The sequence below is a fragment of the Balaenoptera acutorostrata genome, chromosome 10 (assembly GCF_949987535.1).
Source record: "Balaenoptera acutorostrata chromosome 10, mBalAcu1.1, whole genome shotgun sequence".
Taxonomy (NCBI): Eukaryota; Metazoa; Chordata; class Mammalia; order Artiodactyla; family Balaenopteridae; genus Balaenoptera; species Balaenoptera acutorostrata.
In genome coordinates this window covers 45,776,227-45,791,444 of record NC_080073.1, presented here as the reverse complement: position 1 = coordinate 45,791,444, position 15,218 = coordinate 45,776,227, and the positions used below count along the sequence as shown (strand labels likewise).

At 38.1% G+C, this 15,218-nt stretch overlaps 1 protein-coding gene across 7 annotated transcripts in view; it reads left to right on the top strand.

The window, feature by feature from the left end:
* The window catches only part of ULK4 (unc-51 like kinase 4), a 547,368-nt gene that overhangs the window by 164,054 nt on the left and 368,096 nt on the right, over window positions 1–15,218 (top strand). For all 7 annotated transcript variants that reach the window (XM_057554846.1, XM_057554850.1, XM_057554849.1 and 4 more), the window contains 3 exons: window positions 3,289–3,422; window positions 4,798–4,919; window positions 5,068–5,124. In XM_057554846.1, the coding sequence (XP_057410829.1) occupies window positions 3,289–3,422; window positions 4,798–4,919; window positions 5,068–5,124 (313 nt within the window). The remainder of the gene's footprint in view (window positions 1–3,288; window positions 3,423–4,797; window positions 4,920–5,067; window positions 5,125–15,218) is intronic.

The following is a 15,218-nucleotide window of genomic DNA, read 5'->3' as shown; positions in this document are numbered from 1 at the left end:
TGTCAGGAACTATGCCCATAAGTGCAATGATGTTGTGGTGAGAAAAATCAGATACAGTCCTTGCCCTTGGCTATTTTTAAATTTACTGGAATGACAAACATTATCAGATAATAAAAAATATATTAAGAAATTACAGTTGGGTAAGGGCCTTAATGCTATGAGACAATGTCATAGATTTAATTTAAGAAGTCAGTGAAAACTGCAGTGAATTATGAAATATGTATAGGAGTTCACTGGCAAGGAGCGGAGAGAAAAGCCGTGCAGGCAGAGAGGCAGTACCTTGTTGCTGGGGGAGGTATTGAGTTTGAGGGACTGTAAGAAGAACAGTATGACTGCGGGGGAGAGAAAGCAAGTGGAAGCTGGAGAGATAGTTGAGGGCGTTGTAAGTTATGATAAGGAGTGTTAAGAACTCCCATGTTAAGAAGAGTGGGGTTCCACTGAAGGGTTTTAAACACGGGAGCAAGGTGGTGGACAAGATCAGTTTAGATGTAAGGTGTGTAAGGGTTAGACAGAGTAGAAGCAGGTAGGCCAGCTGGGAGGCTCTGGTCGTAGAAGAAGGAGAAGGGAGTTTGGAAGCTTGCATTTGGTGAGGAGTGGAAAAGTGTAATGGTTTAAGGAGTATTTAATGATTGACTTGGTGTGGGAAGTGAGAGAAAGTGAGGTGAGAAGGATGACTCCTGGGTGTCTGGCTGGTAGAGAGTGATGCTGTATGGTGGAATACTATATTCTGAAAGACAACCAGTTTTGTTGGGATGATAATGGTGTTTTTTGGGGGGTACGTAGAGTTAGGAATGCCTTTGAGACAAGCAAAAGCAGATGTCAAGTCAAGTCAGCAGTTGAATGTACAGGTCTGTAGCTTGAGACACCAGGTTTGGGCTGTACATAGGTGATTGGAAAACGTCTGTGTAGATAGGTGGTAAATTAAATCATGGGTGGGGATGAGATGGCCTGCGTGAGATGGGTAGAAAAAAAAGAGTAGTGGACCCAGAACTGAGTTTTGATAGATTTGAGTATTTAGGAGCGTGAACCAACAAAAGACACAGAGAAGGAACAACTAAGGAAACCAGAGAAGGAAACTAGAACTGTATGCCGTCATGATGTATAGAGGAGCAGGAGTGGCAACTGTATTGAACGCTGCTGAATTGTTCAGACAGGTGAAGGCAGACAGGTGTCCATTGGCTTTGATGTCATGGAGGTTGTTGGTGACCTCAGAGCAAGTGATGGGAGTGAGAGCAGATTGTGGTGGGTTGAGGAAGTTAGGAGGAACAATGGAGATACAAGGTGTAGATTTCTCTTTTAAGAGGTTTTACCGAGAAAGGGAGGAGAGAGGCAATGGGGCAGTTGGTAGAAGGATGCGAAAAGCGTTTTGTTAAATGGGAGAGAGTGAATATATAAAAGTAGAAAATGAGTAATTGGCAGTTTTAAGGTTCTGAGAAAGTGGAAGGGAATGTGATCCAAAGCACAGTTGGAAGGAGAGAGAGGTCTGCAGTTCTGATGGGAGGACAGGAGCCTAGGATAGGACGCACAGTCAACTGAGAATTAGGAAGAAGAGTTTTTTTCGTGATGCTCTCTATTTTCTCTGTACAGTAGGAGGCAAAAGCACTCACTGAGAGTCTCATGAGAAGATGGAAATTTCAGGGTTTAAAGAGAAGAAAAATTTGAAGATAGACTGGGAATAAGTCGACCAGTGAAATGTAGTTGGGTCGCTGGTGCTGTTCAGTGCCACTGAGTATTGGTGACATGCATTTACAGTGGAGTGAATCTGCCCCATGTTTAACTTGAGCCGCCTCTCTGCAGATGTACAGAAAGTATACAGATCATTGGATTCATCCAAATCATTTGGCTGCATGGGTGCAAAGAAAAGAAAGAGGGCAAGAGTGTAAGTGAAGAAGTGCTGATGGATTGGGAGAAGATGTCATGGATTCAATTAGTGGAAGTTCCCAGCAGGCTGAAGAACTGTCACAGTGGAAGATCGTGCAAGTAGGAATAAGAGCAGATTATGGTCAGAGGGCATGTTTGTAATACTTAGCTTGGAGGGGATGCAGTTAAATGCCGGAATCTTTAATGTTGGAAAAGCTGTTCAGCAGATGGCGAGACTGGGCAGGGAGATATCGCGACCCATCTTGGGGAACCAAAAAGGAAGATGGTATTTTCTGGTCCTGCTCCTTAGCTGGGCTGATGGAACAGGTGTCAACTAACCAAACTTCTGACTTGGTTTCATTCCCAGGTGTTTACTAATAGGGCTCCAAATAATAATAAGCAGGAAGGCAAGAGGATGCATAAATCTACTAAGAGAACCATGTAAATGCTAAGTGTTAAGATTTCAGTGTACGTTACGTATGTGTATTGTGTCCAGAACCACCCCTTTCCGGTTTATAGTGGGAGTTTTTGGAAGTTCTGAGAAGTAGAAGTTGCATGGGATGAGTGATTGCAACAGAGCTGGAGAGATGGATAATGGCAAGGGAGTCCAGCAAGGGAGATTGCTGTAAAGGGGCCTTTGAAGTCAGGGGACTCATTGCCTTTTAGAGAGTTTCGGGGACTAGGAACTTGGGGAGTGGGTCCAGCAAAGGGAAGGAAACGTGGGCCTAAAACTTTTCAACAATACCCTAAGTAACCAGACTGATGATTCAGTATGTCCCCTAGTTCTGGACTGGAGGCAGTTGGTTCAGAGATTGATGTTTAATAAATGCCAATTGTTTGAAGAAGAAATAAGTTTATTGAGACAGATTTCATAAAACCAGTGGACAAATGGGCATGTGAAATCCAGATGTTCAGATAGTGTCTGCTATCTATATCACCCAGTGCTGAAATGAAACTTTTTCTTTGGATTTATATACACAGTTTAGTGAAAGAACTGGAATTTATGTGACTTGCCTGGGGTTCAGAGCAAGTTTAAAACTGATGACCAACACAAGTGCAGACAACTTGTGGTTCTACTCTGAATCTTCAAAACACCAAAGCCCTCTTCTCTCCAGACACTTTTGTTTGCCTTTCATCTGTCATCTGAAGAATGTGGTTTCCTTTCATGGGCCAGAGGCAAAGGAAGTCAGGGCATTGTTTTGTAATACATTGGCAGAGAGATTCAAAGTTGCCTTATTTTCTCTCTGCATAAACGTTTCGATTTTTCTAAGGCAAAAATAGACTGTGCTTGACAAGTTGCTCCAAATCTAAATGTCAACAAGATGGGGACTGTGCCCCCTGGAAACACTTGCCTTGGTGGCATGTTTGGGCAGGTGCTATCAACTGTTTTATCATGAGAGGTAATCTTTTGCATTTCGCTGTGTGTAGACTGGTGATGTACATCGAGAGAGACAGCAGAAGGACCACTCCAGGCAAGGAAGAGCAAAGCGGCAATGAGTACCTGTCCAGATGCCTGGACCTGCTCATCTGTCACATCGTGCAGGAACTGCCACGAATCCTGGGTAAATTGGAGTCTTGTCCTCAGGCCCCTTGCTGCTTACCTTTCTGCGACTTGGCATTTAGGCATCACTTCTTTTTTTGTTCTTGCCAGTCTGTTTTTTGCAGGCGAGTGCAATGACACTTTTTCTTGAATGTGTAGTTTCAAAATTTGAATGTGCCTTATCTGTTTTCATAATTATTTTGTATCAGTGACATGAATGAGGCAATGAGCAGGCTAACGGTTACATTGAGTGTCATCTAGCAGTTTTGGAAAATAGAAGGAAAGCATTTTAATTGGTTAAAATTGGACTTAGGCTATCATTTTAGGTAACTTTTCTCAAGATTTCTCTCTGCATAATTCTGAAGAAAAGCTTTTTCCTTCAGGTTATAGCCACAAATTTATTTTTTGTTAAAAAAATTTTAAATGTGTAGGCATTAACATTTAATATTAAAGAATTTTGATATTAAAGTTCAAAGTTTGAAAATTTCTTTGGTCTGAAAAAAAGATGAAAGTAATAATGATTTGCAAAGGATGTCTATTACAGCTAACAAAATTGGTTATTCCACTGTTATTTACAGACATGAAAATAATCTAAGGAATGCGTACGTTTAGTTTAAATCTCATTCCATGCTTTTCCAGAAGATGTAGCTATAAACCAGAAATGTTTAAAATGTTAAATTTGACCCAACCCGTTATGGTAAAAGCTATTTAGACGCAGAAATTCAGAATATTAAATCAAAGTAATGAAAATATCTTCATGGCTGATTTGACAGTAACTTTTTGCTCCTTACTAATACTGTGGGAGATTTTTGCCTGTTAATGACTGAAAATAGAGCATTTCAAAATTTATTTGGATTGTAACCTTTTTAAAATCTGCAAACCAAAGGCCATGAGCTGGTCAATTGGTAGTTGAGTTTCTTATTACCTGACTAGTCCAATCTCAGAAGATGAGGTATTCAGGTATCCAACAAACAAGTTTTATTTATTATTGGACTTGCCATCCAATGAGCAGTATTAGGAATTGATGTCTTATTACTACCATCCTGTTCTATTATTAAAAAAATTCTGATCTATAATCTGTTCACTTGTAATTTTTTAATAACTTTTTTCTGTTTACAAAAGTAATGAGTGCTCATGGTTGAAATTCGGAAAGTGCAAAAAAAAAAAATCATTTCTATTTTAAATTTCTAGGTGAGAGATCAATTTTATATCCATCCTGACCCCAGAGGCCACAACTTTCTGTTGTAATGTCAAGAGTTGTGAATTAAACAATGCAGCTTCTACCCACTTCTTTTATTTGGAGATTAATTGCCTCACTCAGCAATCCCATTAGTGTTCAGCCCACAACCAGTGGTCCCTACGTATCTGTGGTCTCTAACCTCGGGTGTGCTTCGCAGGTGACGTTCTGAACGCCTTGGCGAACGTTTCTGGTCGTAAACACCCATCCACAGTTCAAGCGAAGCAGCTGAAGATGTGTCTCCCCCTCATGCCTATAGTGCTTCACCTCGTAACATCTCAGGTATCATCCTGTTTGGAAAAAATGTATATAAATGTGACTCCCTTCTTTGTAAACTGGAGCTGAGAAACATCAACTCAGACAAAACATTTTCATTTTTCTTTTGTACATGGCTTTCGGGATTTAATCTGTGGAAACTTTCATCACACAGGTATTTCGACCTCAAGTTGTAACAGAAGAGTTCCTTTTCAGTTACGGAACTATTCTTGTGAGTAATGCTGAATTCTTCACGTTCCTAATAAAAATGTGGCTGTCTCTACTGTTTGTGGGATTTGGTGTCAGAATGAGGTAATTTAAAAATCTTAGTGGTATTTATTTGTCTCTAGGGAAGTGACCTTTTTATATTTTTATCTGTTGACTGTAAGAAAATTTGACATTTGGAGGAAAAATACATTCTCTCCTGATAATGCACTTTGTTCAGAGACAGACCCAAATAGCATAAATAAGTCCATAGAAAACATTTTCATAGATTTTGATATTAAACATCATGAAAAAATTTAAAATAATAAATTAAAAATTTTTTATATATTTATATTTAAAGTGTACACTTTGATACACTTTGATATGTGCACCCCTACGTTTATAGCACCACTGTTTACAACAACCAGGACATAGAAACAACCTAAATGTCCATGGACAGAAGAATAAAGAAGATGTGATACATATATACAATGGAGTATTACTCAGCCATAAAAAAGAATGAAATAATGCCATTTGCAGCAACAGGGATGGACCTAGAGAGATTATCATATTAAGCAAAGTCAGTCAGACAGACAAATATCATATGATACTGCATATATGTGGAATCTAAAAAAAATGATACAAATGAACTTATTTACAAAACAGAAACAGAATCACAGACATAGAAAACAAATTTATAGTTACCAAAGGGGAAGGTAGGGGAGGGATAAATCAGGAGTTTGGGATTAACATATACACACTAATATTTAGAAAATAGATAACCAGAAAGGGCCTACTGTATAGCACAGGGAACTGTATTTAGTATCTTAAAATAACCTATAATGGAAAAGAATCTGAAAGAGAACAGATTTATACATATATAAAAAATGGAATTCTGGGAATATAGTATCATTTACTTTGGCTAACATTGTTGAGTTTTGTGCAGTGTCTCTTTTTGTGATGGTATTTCTCTAACTTGGGCTCAATTTTTTTTTTTTTTTGAGCTCAATCTAACCTTGCCTTTAATTTTGATGAGATGAGTAACAATGAAAAACAAATCATCATATTATCTTTCACTTTGATTTTTGCTCACAAAAAATAGTCTCTTTGTTCAAGTTGTGGCTCGTGAATTATGTTATCTTTTTCCCTTGCCTGGAATAGTTACAGTATGTACTGTTGATAAAATGGGGAGCTGTACAAAGGGAAAACTAAGACATTGGTCACACAACATCTTTGGTCTTACTTTGATATTAATAATAAACAGTGAACGGAGATTTTCAAAATGCCATGTCATATAGGTATCTAGTTAAATGAAGTAAACATCTCAATTTTACTGCTTGTTTGGAATAAAAAAAAAATGATTGTCACCCACAAGTGAGAATATAGTTTCCTAGAAGAGTCATCATACGGTGAAGTATGATGTTTTGAAGTATGAATGTTGAGTAGAGAGGTCACTGGTTTTTGTAAACAGTGTGTTTAGTCAGTGCAGTGTGGGTCCTTTTGTACTCATTTTCAAAGTGTTATCATCCTTGAGTCCTGAATTCTACAAAGCACATAATTTTCATAGCACATTCATGAATTTGAAAATTATTAGAATTTTGTCTGCCACCTCCTTTAATTTGCTTTTTAATCATTTTAAAGGGCAATGTGGGCATCATTTTTAGCAGAACTATAATTCTATATTTGTAACTCCACTGCACTAACATATTGATGCCTGAAAATAGTAATTTTGCCCTTGTAGCCCACCTTGGAATATTTTGGCACAGTGATTGTTTGGGACAGATATAATTGTGTTCATTCTCTTATTTTTTCTCATGTGTAGTACTTTTCTCTGCCTACATTAACTGAGTACAGTTTAGGTTTTCAAGGAACTACCAAGTGTCTCCAACATAAAAGTCTTTGTGGACTTTCAGGAATTACAGATATGTCTCTTAGGGAGACCTCATCTGCTCCATGTAACTCATCGGCTTCCGCTGAGAAAGGGCCTCCTCATCTTCTTCTCCCAGGAGTGGGCGTACCCTTAGAAGGTTGGGGGTGTTCTGTAGGGCTCTGTATGGGTTTTCTTAACAAAAGCACTTTCAGGGGATGCAAAATAACTTGCCTAGTTCAAAGGTAATTGTGCTACTGAAAATTCTTTAGCAGTCTTTTCCCTGATAATGTCGCTCAAGTACTGGGAGTTTATACACATAATGAAAAAGGTCTTTTGGCTCTCTTGGGACCATTTTCCTGGTTTGAGTCATGGCCAGTCCCAGAAATCTTTTGTTGTTTTTCTTACCTCATCTGTTATTTGGCCTTAGCTGTGTGTTCATCTTTCTTTACTCGGTGTTGATGGCACTGATGAGACACTAGTACAGGGAGAATAGTATTGGCTAAAATCAAGGACCTGGATTTAGTTACCCACCCAGCTCTAGTGTACGTTATGATGAACCGTTGAGAGTTAGATGTTGCTTCTGTGAGTTGATTCACAGTCTACTCAGAAGATGCCACAAATATTGTTGAAGTCACAGTGCGCCTCTGGTGCCGGAGGCATAGGCAACTCCCCGGCAGCCTGCAGCCCCTTAGAAGTTCATGGTGCAGATTTGCACAGTAAAGCCTCTTGAGTTTTCTGCTTTAAAAGAATTACTTTACATTTTGCATAGGCAAGGCTTTCCTGAAGTTGTTTGAGAGGTTTTGGGTTTGTTTGTTTGTTTGTTTTGGGGGGGGTGGTGGGAAGGCTGCACAATTATAAATGTTTGTAGGCCAGTGTGCAGAATGGCTTTGTGGAACTGGCCAGGGCACGGTGCTTCTCCTATCCTGGTGGCCTGAGGGACCGGACCCTTCATGTGTATACCCTCAGCACTGTGTTGTGAAAGCCCTATTGTTCTACCTGGAGGTAAATATTAGTTTTAGTGTTCCTTAAAATATGTCTGGTTGAGTAGCTACTGTATTATGGCAGGCCTATTGTCCTTTTATATTTAAAAAATACACCTTAATTTGAGGTATTCAAGCTTGGTCCACCTTTAGTAGCTGTATACTTGGACTTCTGCTGAAGGAGCTCTCCAGGAACTGCTGGCCTGCCTCAGGTGGTGTGGGGACAACAGTCAGGGTTGGTATGATCTCCCCTCATTAGAAGGGTCCTGAAGGCACAGGCTGGAGGGGGCATTGGAACTGTGCTTCCCATTGGCTTCAGTTTTCCTACTGGCATCAGACATGGTTTGCCTGTTAACCTATAGACATCTTTTATCTTTTTGGTAGAAAAATTCAGGGTACTTCTTATATGGAGGCATGAGTAGAGGAATTAACTTTTGTAAACACTTCTTCTTCCCCAAGTGAAATGAAGTTTTGGTCTCCTTATGTTTTAAAGAGGCAAATGTTTGGAAGCAATTTAACAGGGCACTTTTAAACCATTATTAAGCTTTCAAAGGGTCCAGGCCAAAGAGGACTACATAGCTGATATTTTCTATTTTCACTTCTTATTGGCAGAAGCAATGTGCCATTGTATCTGCCTCCCTCTCCAGTAAAAAAAAAAAAAAAAAAAAAAAAAAAAAGTACCCCTAGGGACACTTTTAGCAGTGAAGCATCTAGGGAAGTGCTATGAAGAAGCTCCGCGGTTAATTTCTCCATAGTTCTTTCGAGCCTCCGTTGAATTGGGCTGAGAAACAGGAAGTAATGACATGAAGGAAATCTGTTTGAGAACTCATGATGTGTATTATCCTGATGTTCACTGTGTTGCTTGTGTCCTTCTGAAAATACTCTTGATTAATGAGCTGAGGAAGAGGACTTTGTTTCTTAAGTTCTGGCCTCATTAGTTTATAAAAGTACAGTGGTTGTGTGGTGGTTATAGTTTTCTACAAAAAGACATCAAAATTCAAATTTTCAAATGAAAGAAATGTTAAAATTATTGTGATTTTCCACATAAGAATATAATTACAATCTCTGTCATTGATAAATCTTCACTCATCCTGGGCGTTGGGATGATTATTAAAAGACATACTCCTGCCCTCTGCAGATTTTTATTTATTTAACTTTATTTTTTTGGCTGCACTGTGCAGCTTGTGGGATCTTAGTTCCCTGACCAGGGATTGAACCCATGCCCCCTGCAGTGGAAGCTCCGAGTCCTAACCACTGGACTGCCAGGGAATTCCCTGCAGATTTTTATTTTAAGTGAATGTTGTTTTGTTGATAGATTGTGACTTCACTTGTAGCAGATAAAGCAGAGAGAGTGAGTGTACTCTTGTATTTTTAAAAATATACTATGTAATTTTTTTTAAACATCTTTATTGGAGTATAATTGCTTTACAATGGTGTGTTAGCTTCTGCTGACTATATACTTATTCATTGCCGCACGAATGTTCTTGTTGTAAGGTTTTTTGCTTTCTTTTCCTTTTTTCTTTTCTTTTTCTTTTTTTTCTTTTTTTTAATACAGACCCTGAATTGATATACCCACCTTGCTTTGAGAGCTTCTTCTCAGCTTCTCTGAAGTACTGCATAGTAATGCAGGGCACTGGTCTGCCCTAGAGGCACAGCTTTCCCTTTTTCTCTCTAGATAGGGCCATTTTTCTGCCCCACAGTAAGTGCCCATCCTATTTGTTCCCCTGCTAAACTCCCAGCTTTGAAGCTCACACCCTTAGAAGATGCCCCATGTACTGGGGTCATCTACAGATTTTTCTGGGTCATTGCTTCTCACTCAAAGTCTTTTAGCACTGGGCTCACTGTCATTCTTAAGAGAATCGGGTATCCCTGGGGAGGATCCTTCCAACACCTCAGCCTCTCAGCTCCTCGACCACCTCTCTCCCCATGAGCTTGTCTTTCCCTCTCTCAGCTCCCTCCGCCCATGGCCTTATATTCAGTGGCACTGCTTTCTGGCTCCCACACCTAATTTTCAGCTCTCTAGCCCTGCTCCTCATCTCCAGTAGCCTTTTAATTCCTCTGAGACTTAAATTGGCCTTTTACTACTTTGCACTCACCATCCTGCCCTCCCTGGGCCCAGTGACTTTTCTCTTTACTCCGCTTAGAGGCCCTGGTTCAACCCCTATCCCTGCCACACACACCCGTAATCCCTTTCCTGTCTCTTCCTCCGTTGTCCTCCTCTGGCAAACCCAAGTCCTCGTTCAGTTTAATTCTCTACCTACCCCACCCCTGCTTTGAGTGACTAAGTATGGCTAGAGGAAAACACGACGAAAATAGCTGGACTCACTTTAAATTCATGACTGCTCATCTCAAACAAGCCCTCTCTGCAGACTGGGACATCTAGTGCCTTTTCCTAATTTATACACCTTCGTGCTCACCTAGATGACTGTTCATAGGTTCCCTCCTCTCCTTGAATCTGCAATGCCTCCTGCCCTGTCCTCACTCTCACCTGATTAATTCCTATTACACTGAGAATGAAGAAGAAGAAATAGATCCAAAGAGATTTAAATTGGTAAATCAATGAAATATTCATTAGGGATTTTTTAAAAAATTAAACTGAGGAAGTATAAGGAAGAAAATAAATTGAAAGAACCCTATAGTTTCACCATCTAGAAAACCCTTGTCGCTGTTAAAACAGAAAAAAAATTAATGCATGTGCATAGCTAGAAAATTCCAACAGTGCAGAAAAGCAGAAAATGAATAGTGAAAGCTTACCTCCTGGGCCAGTAGTCCTCCCCAAAGGGAGCCTCTGCGAGTGGTTCCTGTGATTTCTTCCTCAAAAATTTTTGTTGACATCTATGTTTGTATATTATCTATATATTCTTTAAAAAATTATATAGAAAGATCATACTATAAACACTGTTATCCCTCTTCTTTCTTTACTTAAGTAAGCTATAGACATTTAAGTAGATTTATTGAAGTCAGAAGGCATCTTTTTATGAACTCTTTTCAACATCAAATCCATATTTATTCAGCAAAAGTTATGTGCCCATGTTGAAATTTTATGAAATTATTTCAGCCAAATTATTATGAAAAGCTTGCAGTGCCTCTTTTTATTATTTATTATGTTATTTTGTTGTTAGTCTTTTTTGTTTTAGTGATAGACTGAAAAAAAGAATTCAAGCATGTATAAAATATATACTTATTAAAGAAAATGTAGAAAATTATAGTGATATTGGAAGAAAAAAATCACCTATAACTATCAATGTTTAACAACCATTGTTAACATATTGTTGTTTACTTAGTGTTTTCAATTCATGTATATGCATTTGTGTGTAGAAATCTATGTATGTATGTATAAGATATGTATATGACTTATACCAATACATGTGGTTGAAACTATGTTGTGTATATATAGATTTGTATTCTTTTTTCCATTTAACGTTGTATCATAACTATTTTCCTGTATCTTACATTTCTTTTTCACATTTTAATGGCTACATGCTGTCCCATCTGTATGAACTATATACAGTTTAATATCATTTCAGTAAAGTTTAAAAATACTGAAACAAAGAATATAGTATTTAGAGACACATGTATATGTGGTAAAACTATTAAGAAATGCTGAAGAAATGATAAATTCATGACAGTGGTTATCTCTGGAGGAATAACAGGCAGGTGGGATGTGGGAAGCTCATGCAAAGAATTGGGAATATCTTAGTTCTTAACTTGAATGGTGGGTTTAAGAGTCTTTATTCTTTATAACATAAAATCTATCTATATATCTGCTTTTGTGTATGTTATATATAGTCTTTTTTTTTGAATTTTATTTTATTTTTTTATACAGCAGGTTCTTATTAGTCATAACTTTTATACACATCAGTGTATACATGTCAATCCCAAATGCCCAATTCATCACACACCCCCGACCCCCCCCCCCCCCCCGCCGCTTCCCCCCCTTGGTGTCCATACATTTGTTCTCTACATCTGTATCTCAATTTCTGCCCTGCAAACCGGTTCATCTGTACCATTTTTCTAGGTTCCACATATATGGGTTAGTATACAATATTTGTTTTTCTCTTTCTGACTGACTTCACACCATATGATAGTCTCTAGATCCATTGACATCTCAACAAATGACCCAATTTCATTCCTTTTTATGGCTGAGTAATATTCCATTGTATATATGTACCACATCTTCTTTATCCATTTGTCTGTCGATGGGCATTTAGGTTACTTCCATGACCTGACTATTGTAAATAGTGCTGCAATGAACATTGGGGTGCATGTGTCTTTTTGAATTATGGTTTTCTCTGGGTATATGCCCAGAAGTGGGATTGCTGGATCACATGGTAATTCTATTTTTAGTTTTTTAAGGAACCTCCATACTGTTCTCCATAGTGGCTGTATCAATTTACATTCCAAACACCAGTGCAAGAGGGTTCTCTTTTCTCCACACCCTCTCCAGCATTTGTTGTTTGTAGATTTTCTGATGATGCCCAATCTAACTGGTGTGAGGTGATACCTCATTGTAGTTTTGATTTGCATTTCTCTAATAATTAGTGATGTTGAGCAGCTTTTCATGTGCTTCTTGGCCATCTGTATGTCTTCTTTGGAGAAATGTCTATTTAGGTCTTCTGCCCATTTTTTGATTGGGTTGTTTGTTTCTTTAATATTGAGCTGCATGAGCTGTTTATATATTTTGGACATTAATCCTTTGTCCACTGATTTGTTTGCAAATATTTTCTCCCATTCTGAGGGTTGTCTTTTTGTCTTGTTTATGGTTTCCTTTGCTGTGCAAAAGCCTTTAAGTTTCATTAGGTCCCATTTGTTTATTTTTGTTTTTATTTCCATTTCTCTAGGAGCTGGGTCAAAAAGGATCTTGCTGTGATTTATGTCATAGAGTGTTCTGCCTATGTTTTCCTCTAAGAGTTTGATAGTGTCTGGCCTTACATTTAGGTCTTTAATCCATTTTGAGTTTATTTTTGTGTATGGTGTTAGGGAGTGTTCTAATTTCATACTTTTACATGTACCTGTCCAGTTTTCCCAGCACCACTTATTGAAGAGGCTGTCTTTTCTCCACTGTATATGCTTGCCTCCTTTATCAAAGATAAGGTGATCATATGTGCGTGGGTTTATCTCTGGGCTTTTATCCTGTTCCATTGATCTATGTTTCTGTTTTTGTGCCAGTACCATACTGTCTTGATTACTGTAGCTTTGTAGTATAGTCTGAAGTCAGGGAGCCTGATTCCACCAGCTCCATTTTTCGTTTTCAAGATTGCTTTGGCTATTCGGGGTCTTTTGTGTTTCCATACAAATTGTGAAATTTTTTGTTCTAGTTCTGTGAAAAATGCCAGTGGTAGTTTGATAGGGATTGCACTGAATCTGTAGATTGCTTTTGGTAGTATAGTCATTTTCACAATATTGATTCTTCTAATCTAAGAACGTGGTATATCTCTCCATCTGTCTGTATCATCTTTAATTTCTTTCATCAGTGTCTTATAGTTTTCTGCATACAGGTCTTTTGTCTCCCTAGGTAGGTTTATTCCTAGGTATTTTATTCTTTTTGTTGCAGTGGTAAATGGGAGTGTTTCCTTAATTTCTCTTTCAGATTTTTCATCATTAGTGTATAGGAATGCAAGAGATTTCTGTGCATTAATTTTGTATCCTGCAGCTTTACCAAATTCATTGATTAGCTCTAGTAGTTTTCTGGTGGCATCTTTAGGATTCTCTATGTATAGTATCATGTCATCTGCAAACAGTGACAGTTTTGCTTCTTCTTTTCCAATTTGTATTCCTTTTATTTCTTTTTCTTCTCTGATTGCCATGGCTAGGACTTCCAAAACTCTGTTGAATATTAGTGGTGAGAGTGGACATCCTTGTCTTGTTCCTGCTCTTAGAGGAAATGCTTTCAGTTTTTCACCATTGAGAATCATGTTTGCTGTGGGTTTATCATATATGGCCTTTATTATTTTGAGGTAGGTTCCCTCTATGCCCACTTCCTGGAGAGTTTTTATCATAAGTGGGTGCTGAATTTTGTCAAAAACTTTTTCTACATCTATTGAGATGATCATATGGATTTTATTCTTCAATTTGTTAATATGGTGTGTCACATTGATTGATTTGCGTATATTGAAGAATCCTTGCATCCCTGGGATAAATCCCACTTGATCATGGTGTATGATCCTTTTAATGTGTTGTTGGATTCTGTTTGCTAGTATTTTGTTGAGGATTTTTGCATCTATGTTCATCAGTGATATTGGTCTGTAATTTTCTTTTTTTTGTAGTATCTTTGTCTGGTTTTGGTATCAGGGTGATGGTGGCCTCATAGAATGAGTTTGGGAGTGGTCCTTCCTCTGCAATTTTTTGGAAGAGTTTGAGAAGGATGGGTGTTAGCTCTTCTCTAAATGTTTGATAGAATTCACCTGTGAAGCCATCTGGTCCTGGGCTTTTGTTTGTTGGAAGATTTTTAATCACAGTTTCAATTTCATTGCTTGTGACTGGTCTGTTCATAGTTTCTATTTCTTCCTGGTTCAGTCTCGCAAGGTTATACCTTTCTACACATTTGTCCATTTCTTCCAGGTTGTCCATTTTATTGGCATAGAGTTGCTTGTAGTAGTCTCTTAGGATGCTTTGTATTTCTGCTGTTTCTGTTGTAACTTCTCCTTTTTCATTTCTAATTTTATTGATTTGAGTCCTCTCCCTCTTTTTCTTGATGAGTCTGGCTAATGGCTTATCAATTTTGTTTATCTTCTCAAAGAACCAGCTTTTAGTTTTATTGATCTTTTCTGTTGTTTTCTTTGTTCTATTTCATTTATTTCTGCTCTGATCTTTATGGTTTCTTTCCTTCTGCTAAGTTTGGGTTTTGTTTGTTCTTCTTTCTCTGGTTCCTTTAGGTGTAAGATTAGATTGTTTATTTGAGATTTTTCTTGTTTCTTGAGGTAGGCTTGCATAGCTATAAACTTCCCTGTTAGAACTGCTTTTGCTGCATCCCATAGGTTTTGGATCGTCGTGTTTTCATTGTCATTTGTCTCTAGGTATTTTTTGATTTCCTCTTTGATTTCTTCAGTGATCTCTTGGGTTACTTAGTAACGTAATGTTTAGCCTACATGTGTTTGTGTTTTTTACCTTTTTTCCCTGTAATTCATTTGTAATCTCATAGTGTTTTGATCAGACAAGATGCTTGATATGATTTCAATTTTCGTAAATTTACTGAGGCTTGACTTGTGACCCAAGAAGTGATCTATCCTGGAGAATGTTCCTTGCGCACTTGTGAAGAAAGTGTAATCTGCT